Source organism: Oncorhynchus gorbuscha, linkage group LG03, assembly GCF_021184085.1.
Source record: "Oncorhynchus gorbuscha isolate QuinsamMale2020 ecotype Even-year linkage group LG03, OgorEven_v1.0, whole genome shotgun sequence".
In the NCBI taxonomy this organism is placed as follows: Eukaryota; Metazoa; Chordata; class Actinopteri; order Salmoniformes; family Salmonidae; genus Oncorhynchus; species Oncorhynchus gorbuscha.
In genome coordinates this window covers 108,741,052-108,755,403 of record NC_060175.1, presented here as the reverse complement: position 1 = coordinate 108,755,403, position 14,352 = coordinate 108,741,052, and the positions used below count along the sequence as shown (strand labels likewise).

Sequence of the window (14,352 nt, the reverse complement as noted above, 5' to 3'; positions counted from 1 at the left end):
TACCTTGGTCTCAGCATTGACTCCCTGTCTAAATAAAGAGACCTTGACTTCCTGTCAAAATAAAGATACCTTGGTCTCAGCATTGACTCTCTGTCTAAATAAAGACACCTTGGTCTCAGCATTGACTCCCTGTCTAAATAAAGAGACCTTGGTCGCAGCATTGACTCCCTGTCTAAATAAAGAGACAGGGAGTCAATTGACATACCTTGTTACGACTTTTACTTCCTCTAGATAGTCAAGTTTGATCGTCTTCTCGGCACTCACCATTGAATCCCTGTCAAAATTAAGAGACCTTAGTCTAAGCATTGACTCATTGTCTAAATAAAACAGGAAACAGAAAATGTATTGTATATTGAGCTCCACCCCCAAATTCCACTAAAACATTTTCTTTTGGTATCTAAAAAAATGAGTCCGCTGTTGATAGATAAAATCCCAAAATGTTTGTATGTCAGCAGTCAAGTTTCCAAGATATTGTACTTTCAAGAAGCAAAGTGTCATCAACTACAGGAAGACAGGAAGGAATGGAAGTAGGCATAATTGTTGAGGGGACAATGAATAAATTAGTTTAATATAATTTATTATTTGAAATCTTAACAATATTGATCTTTTAAAAAATCAACACAGTAGATTACAACTAGTTTTTAAGTCAAATAAACACTTCATCAATTAACTTTAAAACGTTAAACTATATTAACTAACCACATAGATATAAAGGACTTCAGTACTTCTAAAAGTGTGTAGATACATTCTCCAAATGTGTATTCATCAGTACAAAATATTGTGTATGTATACCGGTATGTATACCGGTAGGTATACTTACTGTATATCATGCAATAAAATGCTAATTAATTACTTAAAAATCATACAATGTGATTTTCTGGATTTTTGTTTTAGATTCCGTCTCTCACAGTTGAAGTGTACCTATGATAAAAATTACAGACATGCTTTGTAAGTAGGAAAACCTGCTAAATCTGCAGTGTCTGCCAAACTTACCCTAGTAAAACTGACTATCCTACCGATCCTCGACTTCGGCAATGTCATCTGCAAAATAGCTTCCGATACTCTACTCAGCAAACTGGATGAGGTCTATCACAGTGCCATCCGTTTTGTTACTAAAGCACCTTATACCACCCACCACTGCGACCTGTAGGCTCTAGTCGGCTGGCCCTCACTACATATTCGCCGCCAGACCCACTGGCTCCAGGTCAACTACAAGTCCATGCTAGGTAAAGCTCCGCCTTATCTCAGTTCACTGGTCATGATGGCAACACCCACCCGTAGCACACGCTCCAGCAGGTGTATCTCACTGATCATCCCTAAAGCCAACACCTCATTCGGCCGCCTTTCGTTCCAGTTTTCTGCTGCCTGTGACTGGAACGAACTGCAAAAATCGCTGAAGTTGGAGACTTTTATCTCTCTCACCAACTTCAAACATCTGCTATCTGAGCAGCTAACCGATCGCTGCAGCTGTACATAGTCTATCGGTAAATAGCCCACACAATTTACCTACCTCATCCCCATACTGTTTATATTTATTTACTTTTCATATGGTCATAATTATAGGGTCATAATCATATGGTCATAATCATATGGTCATAATTATAGGGTCATAATCATATGGTCATAATCATAGGGTCATAATCATATGGTCATAATTATAGGGTCATAATTATAGGGTCGTAGGGTCATATTCATAGGGTCATAATTATAGGGTCATAATTATAGGGTCATATAGTCATAATTATAGGGTCATAATTATAGGATCATAGGGTCATAATTATAGGGTCACAGGGTCATAATTATAGGATCACAGGGTCATAATCATAGGATCATAGGGTCATAATTATAGGGTAGGCTACAGTCATAAGTGAAATAAATATTTAGATGTTCTGTGTTAGGGGTCCAGTGCTCTGTATCTCCTTCATGATGGAATGGACCACATCAGAGGTTGACCCCTGACCTCCCAAATCAGCTGTATGGAGCTAAAGAGAGAGGACAGAGAGAGAGAGAGAGAGAGAGACAGAGAGAGAGAGAGAGGACAGAGAGAGAGAGAGAGAGAGGACAGAGAGAGAGAGAGAGAGAGAGAGAGGGACAGAGAGAACAGAGAGAGAGAGACAGAGAGAGAGAGAGAGAGAGAGAGAGAGAGAGAGAGAGAGGACAGAGAGAGAGAGAGAGAGAGAGGAGAGAGAGAGAGAGAGAGAGAGAGAGAGAGAGAGAGAGAGAGAGAGGAGAGAGAGAGAGACAGAGAGAGAGAGAGAGAGGACAGAGAGAGAGAGACAGAGAGAGAGAGACAGAGAGAGAGAGAGACAGAGAGAGAGAGAGGACAGAGAGAGAGAGAGAGAGAGAGAGAGAGAGAGAGAGACAGAGAGAGAGAGAGAGAGACAGAGAGAGAGAGAGAGAGAGACAGAGAGAGAGAGAGAGGACAGAGAGAGAGAGAGAGAGAGACAGAGAGAGAGAGAGAGAGAGACAGAGAGAGAGAGAGAGAGAGAGACAGAGAGAGAGAGAGAGAGAGAGAGAGAGAGAGAGAGAGAGAGAGAGAGAGAGAGAGACAGAGAGAGAGAGAGAGAGAGAGAGAGAGAGAGACAGAGAGAGAGAGAGAGAGAGAGAGAGAGAGAGAGAGAGAGAGAGAGAGAGAGAGAGAGAGAGAGAGAGAGAGAGAGAGAGAGAGAGAGAGAGAGAGAGAGAGAGAGAGAGAGAGAGAGAGAGAGAGAGAGAGAGAGAGAGAATATATATTTATAATATATATTTTTATAATATATAATCTTTATATTTTTTTCTTTCTTCACTTTTGCTCTTCCCTTGGCAATGTAAACAAATGTTTCCAATGCCAATAAAGCCCTTTGAATTAAATTGAGAATGGAAGAAATCACTATGCATCAGCCTGCGTGTGTTACCCGTGTCTCAGTAACAGTAGCGATGACAGCCCGTCGTATCATGGTGGCGTATGCATGTAGCCTCAGATGGTCCAGAAGCAGACAGGAAGCGAGTAACATGGCTGTAGGGTTGGCTATGTTACCATTTGCTATGCTCTTCCCTGTGTTCCTGGTGCCCTGCAACACACACACATTATCCACACCCCCAGTTACACACACCCCCAGCTATCCACACCCCCAGCTATCCACACCCCCAGTTACACACACCCCAGTTACACACACCCCCAGCTATCCACACCCCCAGCTATCCACACCCCCAGCTAACCACACCCCCAGTTATCCACACCCCCAGCTATCCACACCCCCAGCTATCCACACCCCCAGCTATCCACACCCCCAGCTATCCACACCCCCAGTTATCCACACCCCTGTGTACATACACACTCGAAGACAGCGTAGTCCGTCCCGTAGTTGGCTCCTGGAACGAGTCCCGGCCCCCCCACCAGACCAGCACACACGTTGCTCACCACATTACCATAGAGATTAGGCATCACCATCACGTCAAACTGCTGCGGCTTAGACACCAGCTACACACACACACACACACACACACACACACACACACTTTTTATTTTATTTTATTTTTTTTTTTTATTTCACCTTTATTTAACCAGGTAGGCTAGTTGAGAACAAGTTCTCATTTGCAACTGCGACCTGGCCAAGATAAAAGCATAGCAGTGTGAACAGACAACACAGAGTTACACATGGAATAAACAATTAACAAGTCAATAACACAGTAGAAAATTTATTATTTTACACTATTTATTATCCAATTTGATTCTGTAGTAGTGATGTTGCTATGGATACTTGCACGGTGTAGTAGTAATGCTGCTATGGTTACCTGCAAGTTGTAGTAGTGATGTTGCTATAGTTATCTACAATGTGTAGTAGTGATGTTGCTATGGTTACCTGCAAAGTGTCATGGTGATGTTGCTATTGTTACCTGCATGGTGTAGTAGCTATGTTGCTATGGCTACCTGCAAGGTGTAGTAGTGATACTGCTATGGTTACCTGCATGGTGGTGTCTCGAACCTAAAATAGTTTTTCGTCTGTCCCCATAGGAGAACCCTTTGAAGAACCCTTTTCGGTTCCAAGTAGAACCTTTTGGGTTCAATGTCGAAACCCTTTCCACAGAGGGTTCTACTTGGAACCAAAAATGTGTTATCCTATGGGAACAGCTGACAAACCCTTTTCAAACCCTTTTTTCTAAGTGTTTAGTATACCTGCATGGTGGTGTTGTCCACAATCATGGCATCGAAGGCGATGTCTGGATAACCCGCGGCAACCTCCTTACAACACTGTAGGAACAGACCATCACCTAGCTTCCTGTTAAACACACACACACACACACACACACACACACACACACACACACACACACACACACACACACACACACACACACACACACACACACACACACACACACACACACACACACACACACACACACACACACACACACACACACACACTTATCATCAAACAGCAAATGAATACAAAACAAACACACAGATTCAATCAAACACACTAAGAAGCACTGTTTTATACCAAGCTAACAAACTAATTAACTAACTAGCTAACTAATGCATTAACAAACTAACTAACTAATTAACTAACATGCACATTTACTGAGTATCACTGACATGATGTTGGCCTTGTGGACAGCGGTGACCCTACGACGACCTCTCTCCCTGGCCAGTCTGAAAGCATAGTCAGCAATCCTCAGAGAGTTGGTCCTCGTGATGATCTTCAGACACTCCACAACCCCAGACACACTCTACATAGAGGAGACAGAGAGAGAGTCACACCCCAGTCACACTCTACATAGAGGAGACAGAGAGAGAGTCACACCCCAGTCACACTCTACATAGAGGAGACAGAGAGAGAGTCACACCCCAGACACACTCTACATAGAGGAGACAAAGAGAGAGTCACACCCCAGTCACACTACATAGAGGAGACAGAGAGAGAGTCACACCCCAGTCACACTCTACATAGAGGAGACAGAGAGAGAGTCACACCCCAGTCACACTCTACATAGAGGAGACAGAGAGAGTCACACCCCAGTCACACTCTACATAGAGGAGACAGAGAGAGAGTCACACCCCAGTCACACTCTACATAGAGGAGACAAAGAGAGAGTCACACCCCAGTCACACTACATAGAGGAGACAGAGAGAGAGTCACACCCCAGTCACACTCTACATAGAGGAGACAGAGAGAGAGTCACACCCCAGTCACACTCTACATAGAGGAGACAGAGAGAGTCACACCCCAGTCACACTCTACATAGAGGAGACAGAGAGAGAGTCACACCCCAGTCACACTCTACATAGAGGAGACAGAGAGAGAGTCACACCCCAGTCACACTCTACATAGAGGAGACAGAGAGAGAGTCACACCCCAGTCACACTCTACATAGAGGAGACAGAGAGAGAGTCACACCCCAGTCACACTCTACATAGAGGAGACAGAGAGAGAGTCACACCCTAGTCACACTCTACATAGAGGAGACAGAGAGAGTCACACCCCAGTCACACTCTACATAGAGGAGACAGAGAGAGTCACACCCCAGTCACACTCTACATAGAGGAGACAGAGAGAGAGTCACACCCCAGTCACACTCTACATAGAGGAGACAGAGAGAGAGTCACACCCTAGTCACACTCTACATAGAGACAGAGAGAGAGTCACACTATGGGTGTGTACCTAAATTCACTGGAGAGTCAGAGTGCTCTAGGAGTTCCTAAATTCACTGGAGAGTCAGAGTGCTCTAGGAGTTCCTAAATTCACTGGAGAGTCAGAGTGCTCTAGGAGTTCCTAAATTCACTGGAGAGTCAGAGTGCTCTAGGAGTTCCTAAATTCACTGGAGAGTCAGAGTGCTCTAGGAGTTCCTAAATTCACTGGAGAGTCAGAGTGCTCTAGGAGTTCCTAAATTCACTGGAGAGTCAGAGTGCTCTAGGAGTTCCTAAATTCACTGGAGAGTCAGAGTGCTCTAGGAGTTCCTAAATTCACTGGAGAGTCAGAGTGCTCTAGGAGTTCCTAAATTCACTGGAGAGTCAGAGTGCTCTAGGAGTTCCTAAATTCAGAGCCTTGTCAGTTTGTCCATTTGTATATTCAGAGCGTTTTGCTGTCAGGAGCGAACTGGACGCTCTACCCGAGGAGAAGGGTTGATCCGAGTATTCTGACCTAACAGCAGTCAAGCACCATCACTAACATGTTAATGTTGCCTAGCCTGTCAAGCACAAAAGCTAACAGGTTAATTTTGCCTAGCCTGTCAAGCAGCATCACTAACAGGTTAATGTTGCCTAGCCTGTCAAGCACCATCACCAACAGGTTAATGTTGCCTAGCCTGTCAAGCACCATCACCAACAGGTTAATGTTGCCTAGCCTGTCAAGCACCATCACTAACATGTTAATGTTGCCTAGCCTGTCAAGCACCATCACTAACAGGTTAATGTTGCCTAGCCTGTCAAGCACCATCACTAACAGGTTAATGTTGCCTAGCCTGTCAAGCACCATCACCAACAGGTTAATGTTGCCTAGCCTGTCAAGCACCATCACTAACAGGTTAATGTTGCCTAGCCTGTCAAGCACAAAACCTAACTGTTTAATGTTTCCTCACTTGCTAGCTAGCTACTTCCAGACACAAGTGAGAGAACACCTCACTCTGACCATTTTACACGCCCTAGAACAGGCCTGTTCTGTCGGAATACAGCTACTGTAAGTTAGTAACTAGATCAGGCCTGGAATACAGCTACTGTAAGTTACTAACTAGAACAGGCCTGGAATACAGCTACTGTAAATTACTAACTACAACAGGCCTGGGCAATTATTTTCCATGGAGGGCCATATTAGAATATATTTTTTACCATCACGGGCCAGAATCATATTACAGGATTATACATCATGTGTATGACTGTGTTGACAGATATATCTACTGTAAATCACATCCAGATATGCAACTTACTTTAGTGTTTCAACATGCACAGAAATAAACCACATCCAAGTTCTCCTTTTGGTAGGTCTTTTCATTATGAAGATCTCGGGATCGTGAATACAGCCTCTAGCTCATTACCATTTAGGAAGCTCATTACTATAACGCAACTTGAAAATTCCAAATGAAATTAAATAAATATGCTAGTTCTCAAGCTTAGCCTTTTGTTAACAACACTGTCATCTCAGATTTTCAAAATATGCTTTTCAACCATAGCAAAACAAGCATTTGTGTAAGATTATTGATAGCTAGCGTAGCATTTAGCTTAGCATTTAGCGTAGCATTCAGCATGCAACGTTTTCACAAAAACAAGAAAAGCATTCAAATAAAATAATTTACCTTTGAAGAACTTCAGATGTTTTCAATGAGGAGACTCTCAGTTAGATAGCAAATGTTCAGTTTTTACAAAAAGATTATTTGTGTAGACAAATCGCTCCGTTTTCTTCATCACGTTTGGGTAAGAAAAAAAACGAAAATTAAGTCATTAAAACGCAAATTTTTTCTCCAAATTAACTCCATAATATCGACAGAAACATGGCAAACGTTGTTTAGAATCCTCAAGGTGTTTTTCACATATCTATTCGATGATAAGTCATTCCTGGCAGTTTAGTTAATCCTTTGAAGAAGTGGAACGCGCATGGACCTGGAGATTACGCAATAATTTTGACGCAGGACACCGGGCGGACACCTGGTAAATGTAGTCTCTTATGGTCAATCTTCCAATGATATGCCTACAAATATGTCACAATGCTGCAGACACCTTGGGGAAATGACAGAAAGTGTAGGCTCATTCCTGGCGCATTCACAGCCATATAAGGAGACATTGGAACACAGCGCCTTCAGAATCTGGGGCATTTCCTGTATGAAACTTCATCTTGGTTTCGCCTGTAGCATTAGTTCTGGGGCACTCACAGATAATATCTTTGCAGTTTTGGAAACGTCAGAGTTTTTTTCTTTCCAAAGCTGTCAATTATATGCATAGTCGAGCATCTTTTCGTGACAAAATATCTTGTTTAAAACGGGAACGTTTTTTATCCAAAAATTAAAAGAGCGCCCCCTATCTCGAAGAAGTTAACGGTAATGCAGAAAAACACAAGGAGAGAGCTCAATATCACATTTAAACTACTCAATCAGTGTGAGGAGTGAAGTCTCTGATGGGCATTGACTATTTTATTTATTTCACCTTTATTTAACCAGGTAGGCCAGTTGCGACCTGGCCAAGATAAAGCAAAGCAGTGAGACACAAACAACAAAACAGAGTTACACATGAAATAAACAAACAATAACACAATAGGAAAGTCTATGTACAGTGTGTGCAAATGAGGTAAGATTAGGGAGGAAAGGCAATAAATAGACTGTAGTGGCGAAGTAATTAGTACAGAGACAAAGTAGAATCTCAATTCAACGGCTCAGACACAAGAGGCATGTGGCAGGGTCTACAGTCAATCACGGACTACAGGAAGAAATCCAGCCCAGTCACGGACCAGGATGTCTTGCTCCCAGGCAGACTAAATAACTTTTTTGCCCGCTTTGAGGACAATACAGTGTCACTGACACGGCCTGCAACGAAAACATGCGGTCTCTCCTTCACTGCAGCCGAGGTGAGTAAGACATTTAAACATGTTAACCCTCGCAAGGCTGCAGGCCCAGACAGCATCCCCAGCCGCGCCCTCAGAGCATGCGCAGACCAGCTGGCCGGTGTGTTTACGGACATATTCAATCAATCCCTATACCAGTCTGCTGTTCCCACATGCTTCAAGAGGGCCACCATTGTTCCTGTTCCCAAGAGAGCTAAGGTAACTGAGCTAAACGACTACCGCCCCGTAGCACTCACTTCAGTCATTATGAAGTGCTTTGAGAGACTAGTCAAGGACCATATCACCTCCACCCTACCTAACACCCTAGACCCACTCCAATGTGCTTACCGCCCAAATAGGTCCACAGACGATGCAATCTCAACCACACTGCACACTGCCCTAACCCATCTGGACAAGAGGAATACCTATGTGAGAATGCTGTTCATCGACTACAGCTCGGCATTCAACACCATAGTACCCTCCAAGCTCGTCATCAAGCTCGAGACCCTGGGTCTCGACCCCGCCCTGTGCAACTGGGTACTGGACTTCCTGACGGGCCGCCCCCAGGTGGTGAGGGTAGGCAACAACATCTCCACCCCGCTGATCCTCAACACTGGGGCCCCACAAGGGTGTGTTCTGAGCCCTCTCCTGTACTCCCTGTTCACCCACGACTGCGTGGCCATGCACGCCTCCAACTCAATCATCAAGTTTGCGGACGACACAATAGTGGTAGGCTTGATTACCAACAACGACGAGACGGCCTACAGGGAGGAGGTGAGGGCCCTCGGAGTGTGGTGTCAGGAAAATAACCTCACACTCAACGTCAACAAAACTAAGGAGATGATTGTGGACTTCAGGAAACAGCAGAGGGAACACCCCCCTATCCACATCGATGGAACAGTAGTGGAGAGGGTAGCAAGTTTTAAGTTCCTCGGCATACACATCACAGACAAACTGAATTGGTCCACTCACACAGACAGCATCGTGAAGAAGGCGCAGCAGGGCCTCTTCAACCTCAGGAGGCTGAAGAAATTTGGCTTGTCACCAAAAGCACTCACAAACTTCTACAGATGCACAATCGAGAGCATCCTGGCAGGCTGTATCACCGCCTGGTACGGCAACTGCTCCGCCCTCAACCGTAAGGCTCTCCAGAGGGTAGTGAGGTCTGCACAACGCATCACCGGGGGCAAACTACCTGCCCTCCAGGACACCTACACCACCCGATGTTACAGGAAGGCCATAAAGATCATCAAGGACATCAACCACCCGAGCCACTGCCTGTTCACCCCGCTATCATCCAGAAGGCGAGGTCAGTACAGGTGCATCAAAGCTGGGACCGAGAGACTGAAAAACAGCTTCTATCTCAAGGCCATCAGACTGTTAAACAGCCACCACTAACATTGAGTGCTGGCAACAAATTAATGACGCTTTTTCCCCCAACATTTACTGGCACCGCCTATATTCAACGGGTGTTGAGTATTCGTAAATTAATCAGTTATTCTGCACTCTCATTTACAACTGCGACCTGGCCAAGATAAAGCAAAGCAGTGCGACAAAAACAACACAGAGTTACACATGGAATGAACAAGCGTATAGTCAATAACACAATATAAAAATCTATATACATTGTGTGCAAATGGAGTAAGGTCGGAGTCAGAGGCACAGTCTTCTCTGGTCTCTATTCCTCCCGTTACGGGGTCTGAGACGCCGAAGCTTCCCACCATTAGCTCTGACAAATTGAAAACTCTAGTCATTGGCGACTCCATTACCCGCAGTATTAGACTTAAAACGAATCATCCAGCGATCATACACTGTTTACCAGGGGGCAGGGCTACCGACGTTAAGGCTAATCTGAAGATGGTGCTGGCTAAAGCTAAAACTGGCGAGTGTAGAGAGTATAGAGAAATTGTTATCCACGTCGGTCTCTGGACCCACTCACTGTCACAGTCATACGCTGGACCTAGTTTTTTCCCATGGAATAAATGTTGTGGATCTTAATGTTTTTCCTCATAATCCTGGACTATCGGACCACCATTTTATTACGTTTGCAATTGCAACAAATAATCTGCTCAGACCCCAACCAAGGAACATCAAAAGTCGTGCTATAAATTCACAGACAACACAAAGATTCCTTGATGTCCTTCCAGATTCCCTCTGTCAACCCAAGGACGCCAGAGGACAAAAATCAGTTAACCACCTAACTGAGGAACTCAATTTAACCTTGCTCAATACCCTAGATGCAGTTGCACCCTAAAAACTAAAAACATTTCGAATAAGAAACTAGCTCCCTGGTACACAGGCAATACCCGAGCTCTGAAGCAAGCTTCCAGAAAATTGGAACGGAAATGGCGCCACACCAAACTGGAAGTCTTCAGACAAGCTTGGAAAGACAGTACCGTGCAGTACTGAAGAGCCCTTACTGCTGCTCTATCATCCTATTTTTCTAACTTAATTGAGGAAAATAAGAACAATCCGAAATTCCTTTTTGATACTGTCGCAAAGCTAACTAAAAAGCAGCATTCCCCAAGAGAGGATGACTTTCACTTTAGCAGTGATAAATTTATGAACTTCTTTGAGGAAAAGATTATGATTATTAGAAAGAAAATTACGGACTCCTCTTTAAATCTGTGTATTCCTCCAAACCTCAGTTGTCCTGAGTCTGCACAACTCTGCCAGGACCAAGGATCAAGAGAGACGCTCAAGTCTTTTAGTACTATATCTCTTGACACAATGATGAAAATAATCATGGCCTCTAAACCTTCAAGCTGCATACTGGACCCTATTCCAACTAAGCTTCTGAAAGAGCTGCTTCCTGTGCTTGGCCCTCCTATGTTGAACATAATAAACGGCTCTCTATCCACCGGATGTGTACCAAACTCACTAAAAGTGGCAGTAATAAAGCCTCTCTTGAAAAAGCCAAACCGTGACCCAGAAAATATAAAAAACTATCAGCCTATATCGAATCTTCCATTCCTCTCAAAAATTTTAGAAAAGGCTGTTGCGCAGCAACTCACTGCCTTCCTGAAGACAAACAATGTATACGAAATGCTTCAGTCTGGTTTTAGACCCCATCATAGCACTGAGACGGCACTTGTGAAGGTGGTAAATGACATTTTAATGGCATCGGACCGAGGCTCTGCATCTGTCCTCGTGCTCCTAGACCTGAGTGCTGCTTTTGATACCATCGATCACCACATTCTTTTGGAGAGATTGGAAACCCAAATTGGTCTACACGGACAAGTTCTGGCCTGGTTTAGATCTTATCTGTCGGAAAGATATCAGTTTGTCTCTTTGAATGGTTTGTCCTCTGACAAATCAACTGTAAATGTCGGTGTTCCTCAAGGTTCTGTTTTAGGACCACTATTGTTTTCACTATATATTTTACCTCTTGGGGATGTTATTTGAAAACATAATGTTAACTTTCACTGCTATGCGGATGACACACAGCTGTACATTTCAATGAAACATGGTGAAGCCCCAAAATTGCCCCGCTAGAAGCATGTGTTTCAGACATAAGGAAGTGGATGGCTGCAAACTTTCTACTATTAAACTTGGACAAAACAGAGATGCTTGTTCTAGGTCCCAAGAAACAAAGAGATCTTCTGTTGAATCTGACAATTAATCTTAATGGTTGTACAGTCGTCTCAAATAAAACTGTGAAGGACCTCGGCGTTACTCTGGACCCTGATCTCTCTTTTGAAGAACATATCAAGACCATTTCAAGGACAGCTTTTTTCCATCTACATAACATTGCAAGAATCAGAAATTTTCTTTCCAAAATTGATGCAGAAAAATTAATCCATGCTTTTGTCACTTCTAGGTTAGACAACTGCAAATGCTCTACTTTCCGGCTACCCGGATAAAGCACTAAATAAACTTCAGTTAGTGCTAAATACGGCTGCTAGAATCCTGACTAGAACCCAAAAATGTGATCATATTACTCCAGTGCTAGCCTCTCTACACTGGCTTCCTGTCAAAGCAAGGGCTGATTTCAAGGTTTTACTGCTAACCTACAAAGCATTACATGGGCTTGCTCCTACCCATCTCTCTGATTTGGTCCTGCCGTACATACCTACACGTACGCTATGGTCACAAGATGCAGGCCTCCTAATTGTCCCTAGAATTTCTAAGCAAACAGCTGGAGGCAGGGCTTTCTCCTATAGAGCTCCATTTTTATGGAACGGTCTGCCTACCCATGTCAGAGACGCAAACTCGGTCTCAACCTTTAAGTCTTTACTGAAGACTCATCTCTTCAGTGGGTCATATGATTGAGTGTAGTCTGGCCCAGGAGTGGGAAGGTGAACGGAAAGGCTCTGGAGCAACGAACCGCCCTTGCTGTCTCTGCCTGGCCGGTTCCCCTCTTTCCACTGGGATTCTCTGCCTCTAACCCTATTACAGGGGCTGAGTCACTGGCTTACTGGGGCTCTCACATGCCGTCCCTGGAAGGGGTGCGTCACCTGAGTGGGTTGATTCACTAATGTGGTCATCCTGTCTGGGTTGGCGCCCCCTTGGGTTGTGCCGTGGCGGAGATCTTTGTGGGTTATACTCAGCCTTGTTTCAGGATGGTAAGTTGGTGGTTGAAGATATCCATCTAGTGGTGTGGGGGCTGTGCTTTGGCAAAGTGGGTGGGGTTATATCCTTCCTGTTTGGCCCTGTCCGGGGGTGTCCTCGGATGGGGCCACAGTGTCTCCTGACCCCTCCTGTCTCAGCCTCCAGTATTTATGCTGCAGTAGGTTATGTGTCTGGGGGCTCGGGTCAGTTTGTTATATCTGGAGTACTTCTCCTGTCCTATTCGGTGTCCTGTGTGAATCTAAGTGTGCGCTCTCTAATTCTCTCCTTCTTTCTTTCTTTCTCTCTCTCGGAGGACCTGAGCCCTAGGACCATGCCCCAGGACTACCTGACATGATGACTCCTTGCTGTCCCCAGTTCACCTGGCTGTGCTGCTGCTCCAGTTTCAACTGTTCTGCCTGTGATTATTATTATTCGACCATGCTGGTCATTTATGAACATTTGAAAATCTTGGCCATGTTCTGTTATAATCTCCACCCGGCACAGCCAGAAGAGGACTGGCCACCCCACATAGCCTGGTTCCTCTCTCAGTTTCTTCCTAGGTTTTGGCCTTTCTAGGGAGTTTTTCCTAGCCACCGTGCTTCTACACCTGCATTGCTTGCTGTTTGTGGTTTTAGGCTGGGTTTCTGTACAGCACTTTGAGATATCAGCTGATGTACGAAGGGCTATATAAATACATTTGATTTGATTTGAGTAAGGCGGTAAGGCAATAAATAGGCCCTAGTAGAGAAGTAAATGCAATTTAACCCTGGAGTGATAGATGTGCAGATGATGATGTGCAAGTAGAAACACTGGTGTGCAAAAGAGCAAAAAATTAAATAAAAGCAATTTGGGGATGAGGTAGTTGGGTGGGATATTTACAGATGGGCTGTGTCCAGCTGCAGGGATCAATAAGCTGCTCAGATAACTGATGCTTAAAGTCTGAAATGTCTTGAGTCAAAAATTATTCAAACCCTTTGTTATGGTAAGGCTAAATAAGTTCAGGAGTAAAATGTCCTTATCAAGTCACATAATAACTTGCATGGACTCACTCTTTGTACAATAATAGAGTTTAACATGATTTTTGAATGAACTATATCCATCCTGCCCTGCCTACCTAAAGTCTTCGAAAGCCAAGTTAATAAACAGATCACTGACCATTTCGAATCCCACCATACCTTCTCTGCAGTGCAATCCGGTTTCCGAGCCGGTCACGGGTGCACCTCAGCCACGCTCAAGGTATTAAACGATATCATAACTGCCATCGATAAAAGACAGTACTGTGCAGCCGTCT

The 14,352-nt window shown here is 44.3% G+C and overlaps 1 protein-coding gene across 2 annotated transcripts in view; it reads right to left on the bottom strand.

Annotated features, from left to right (window-relative positions):
- Positions 1–1,420: 1,420 nt before the first annotated feature.
- The window catches only part of LOC124032440 (isocitrate dehydrogenase [NAD] subunit gamma, mitochondrial-like), a 60,613-nt gene continuing 47,681 nt past the window's right edge, over positions 1,421–14,352 (bottom strand). For both annotated transcript variants that reach the window (XM_046344843.1, XM_046344842.1), the window contains 5 exons: positions 4,580–4,713; positions 4,157–4,259; positions 3,314–3,460; positions 2,895–3,050; positions 1,421–1,982 (listed from right to left, as the gene is read on the bottom strand). In XM_046344843.1, the coding sequence (XP_046200799.1) occupies positions 1,881–1,982; positions 2,895–3,050; positions 3,314–3,460; positions 4,157–4,259; positions 4,580–4,713 (642 nt within the window). In that variant the 3' untranslated portion in view covers positions 1,421–1,880. The remainder of the gene's footprint in view (positions 1,983–2,894; positions 3,051–3,313; positions 3,461–4,156; positions 4,260–4,579; positions 4,714–14,352) is intronic.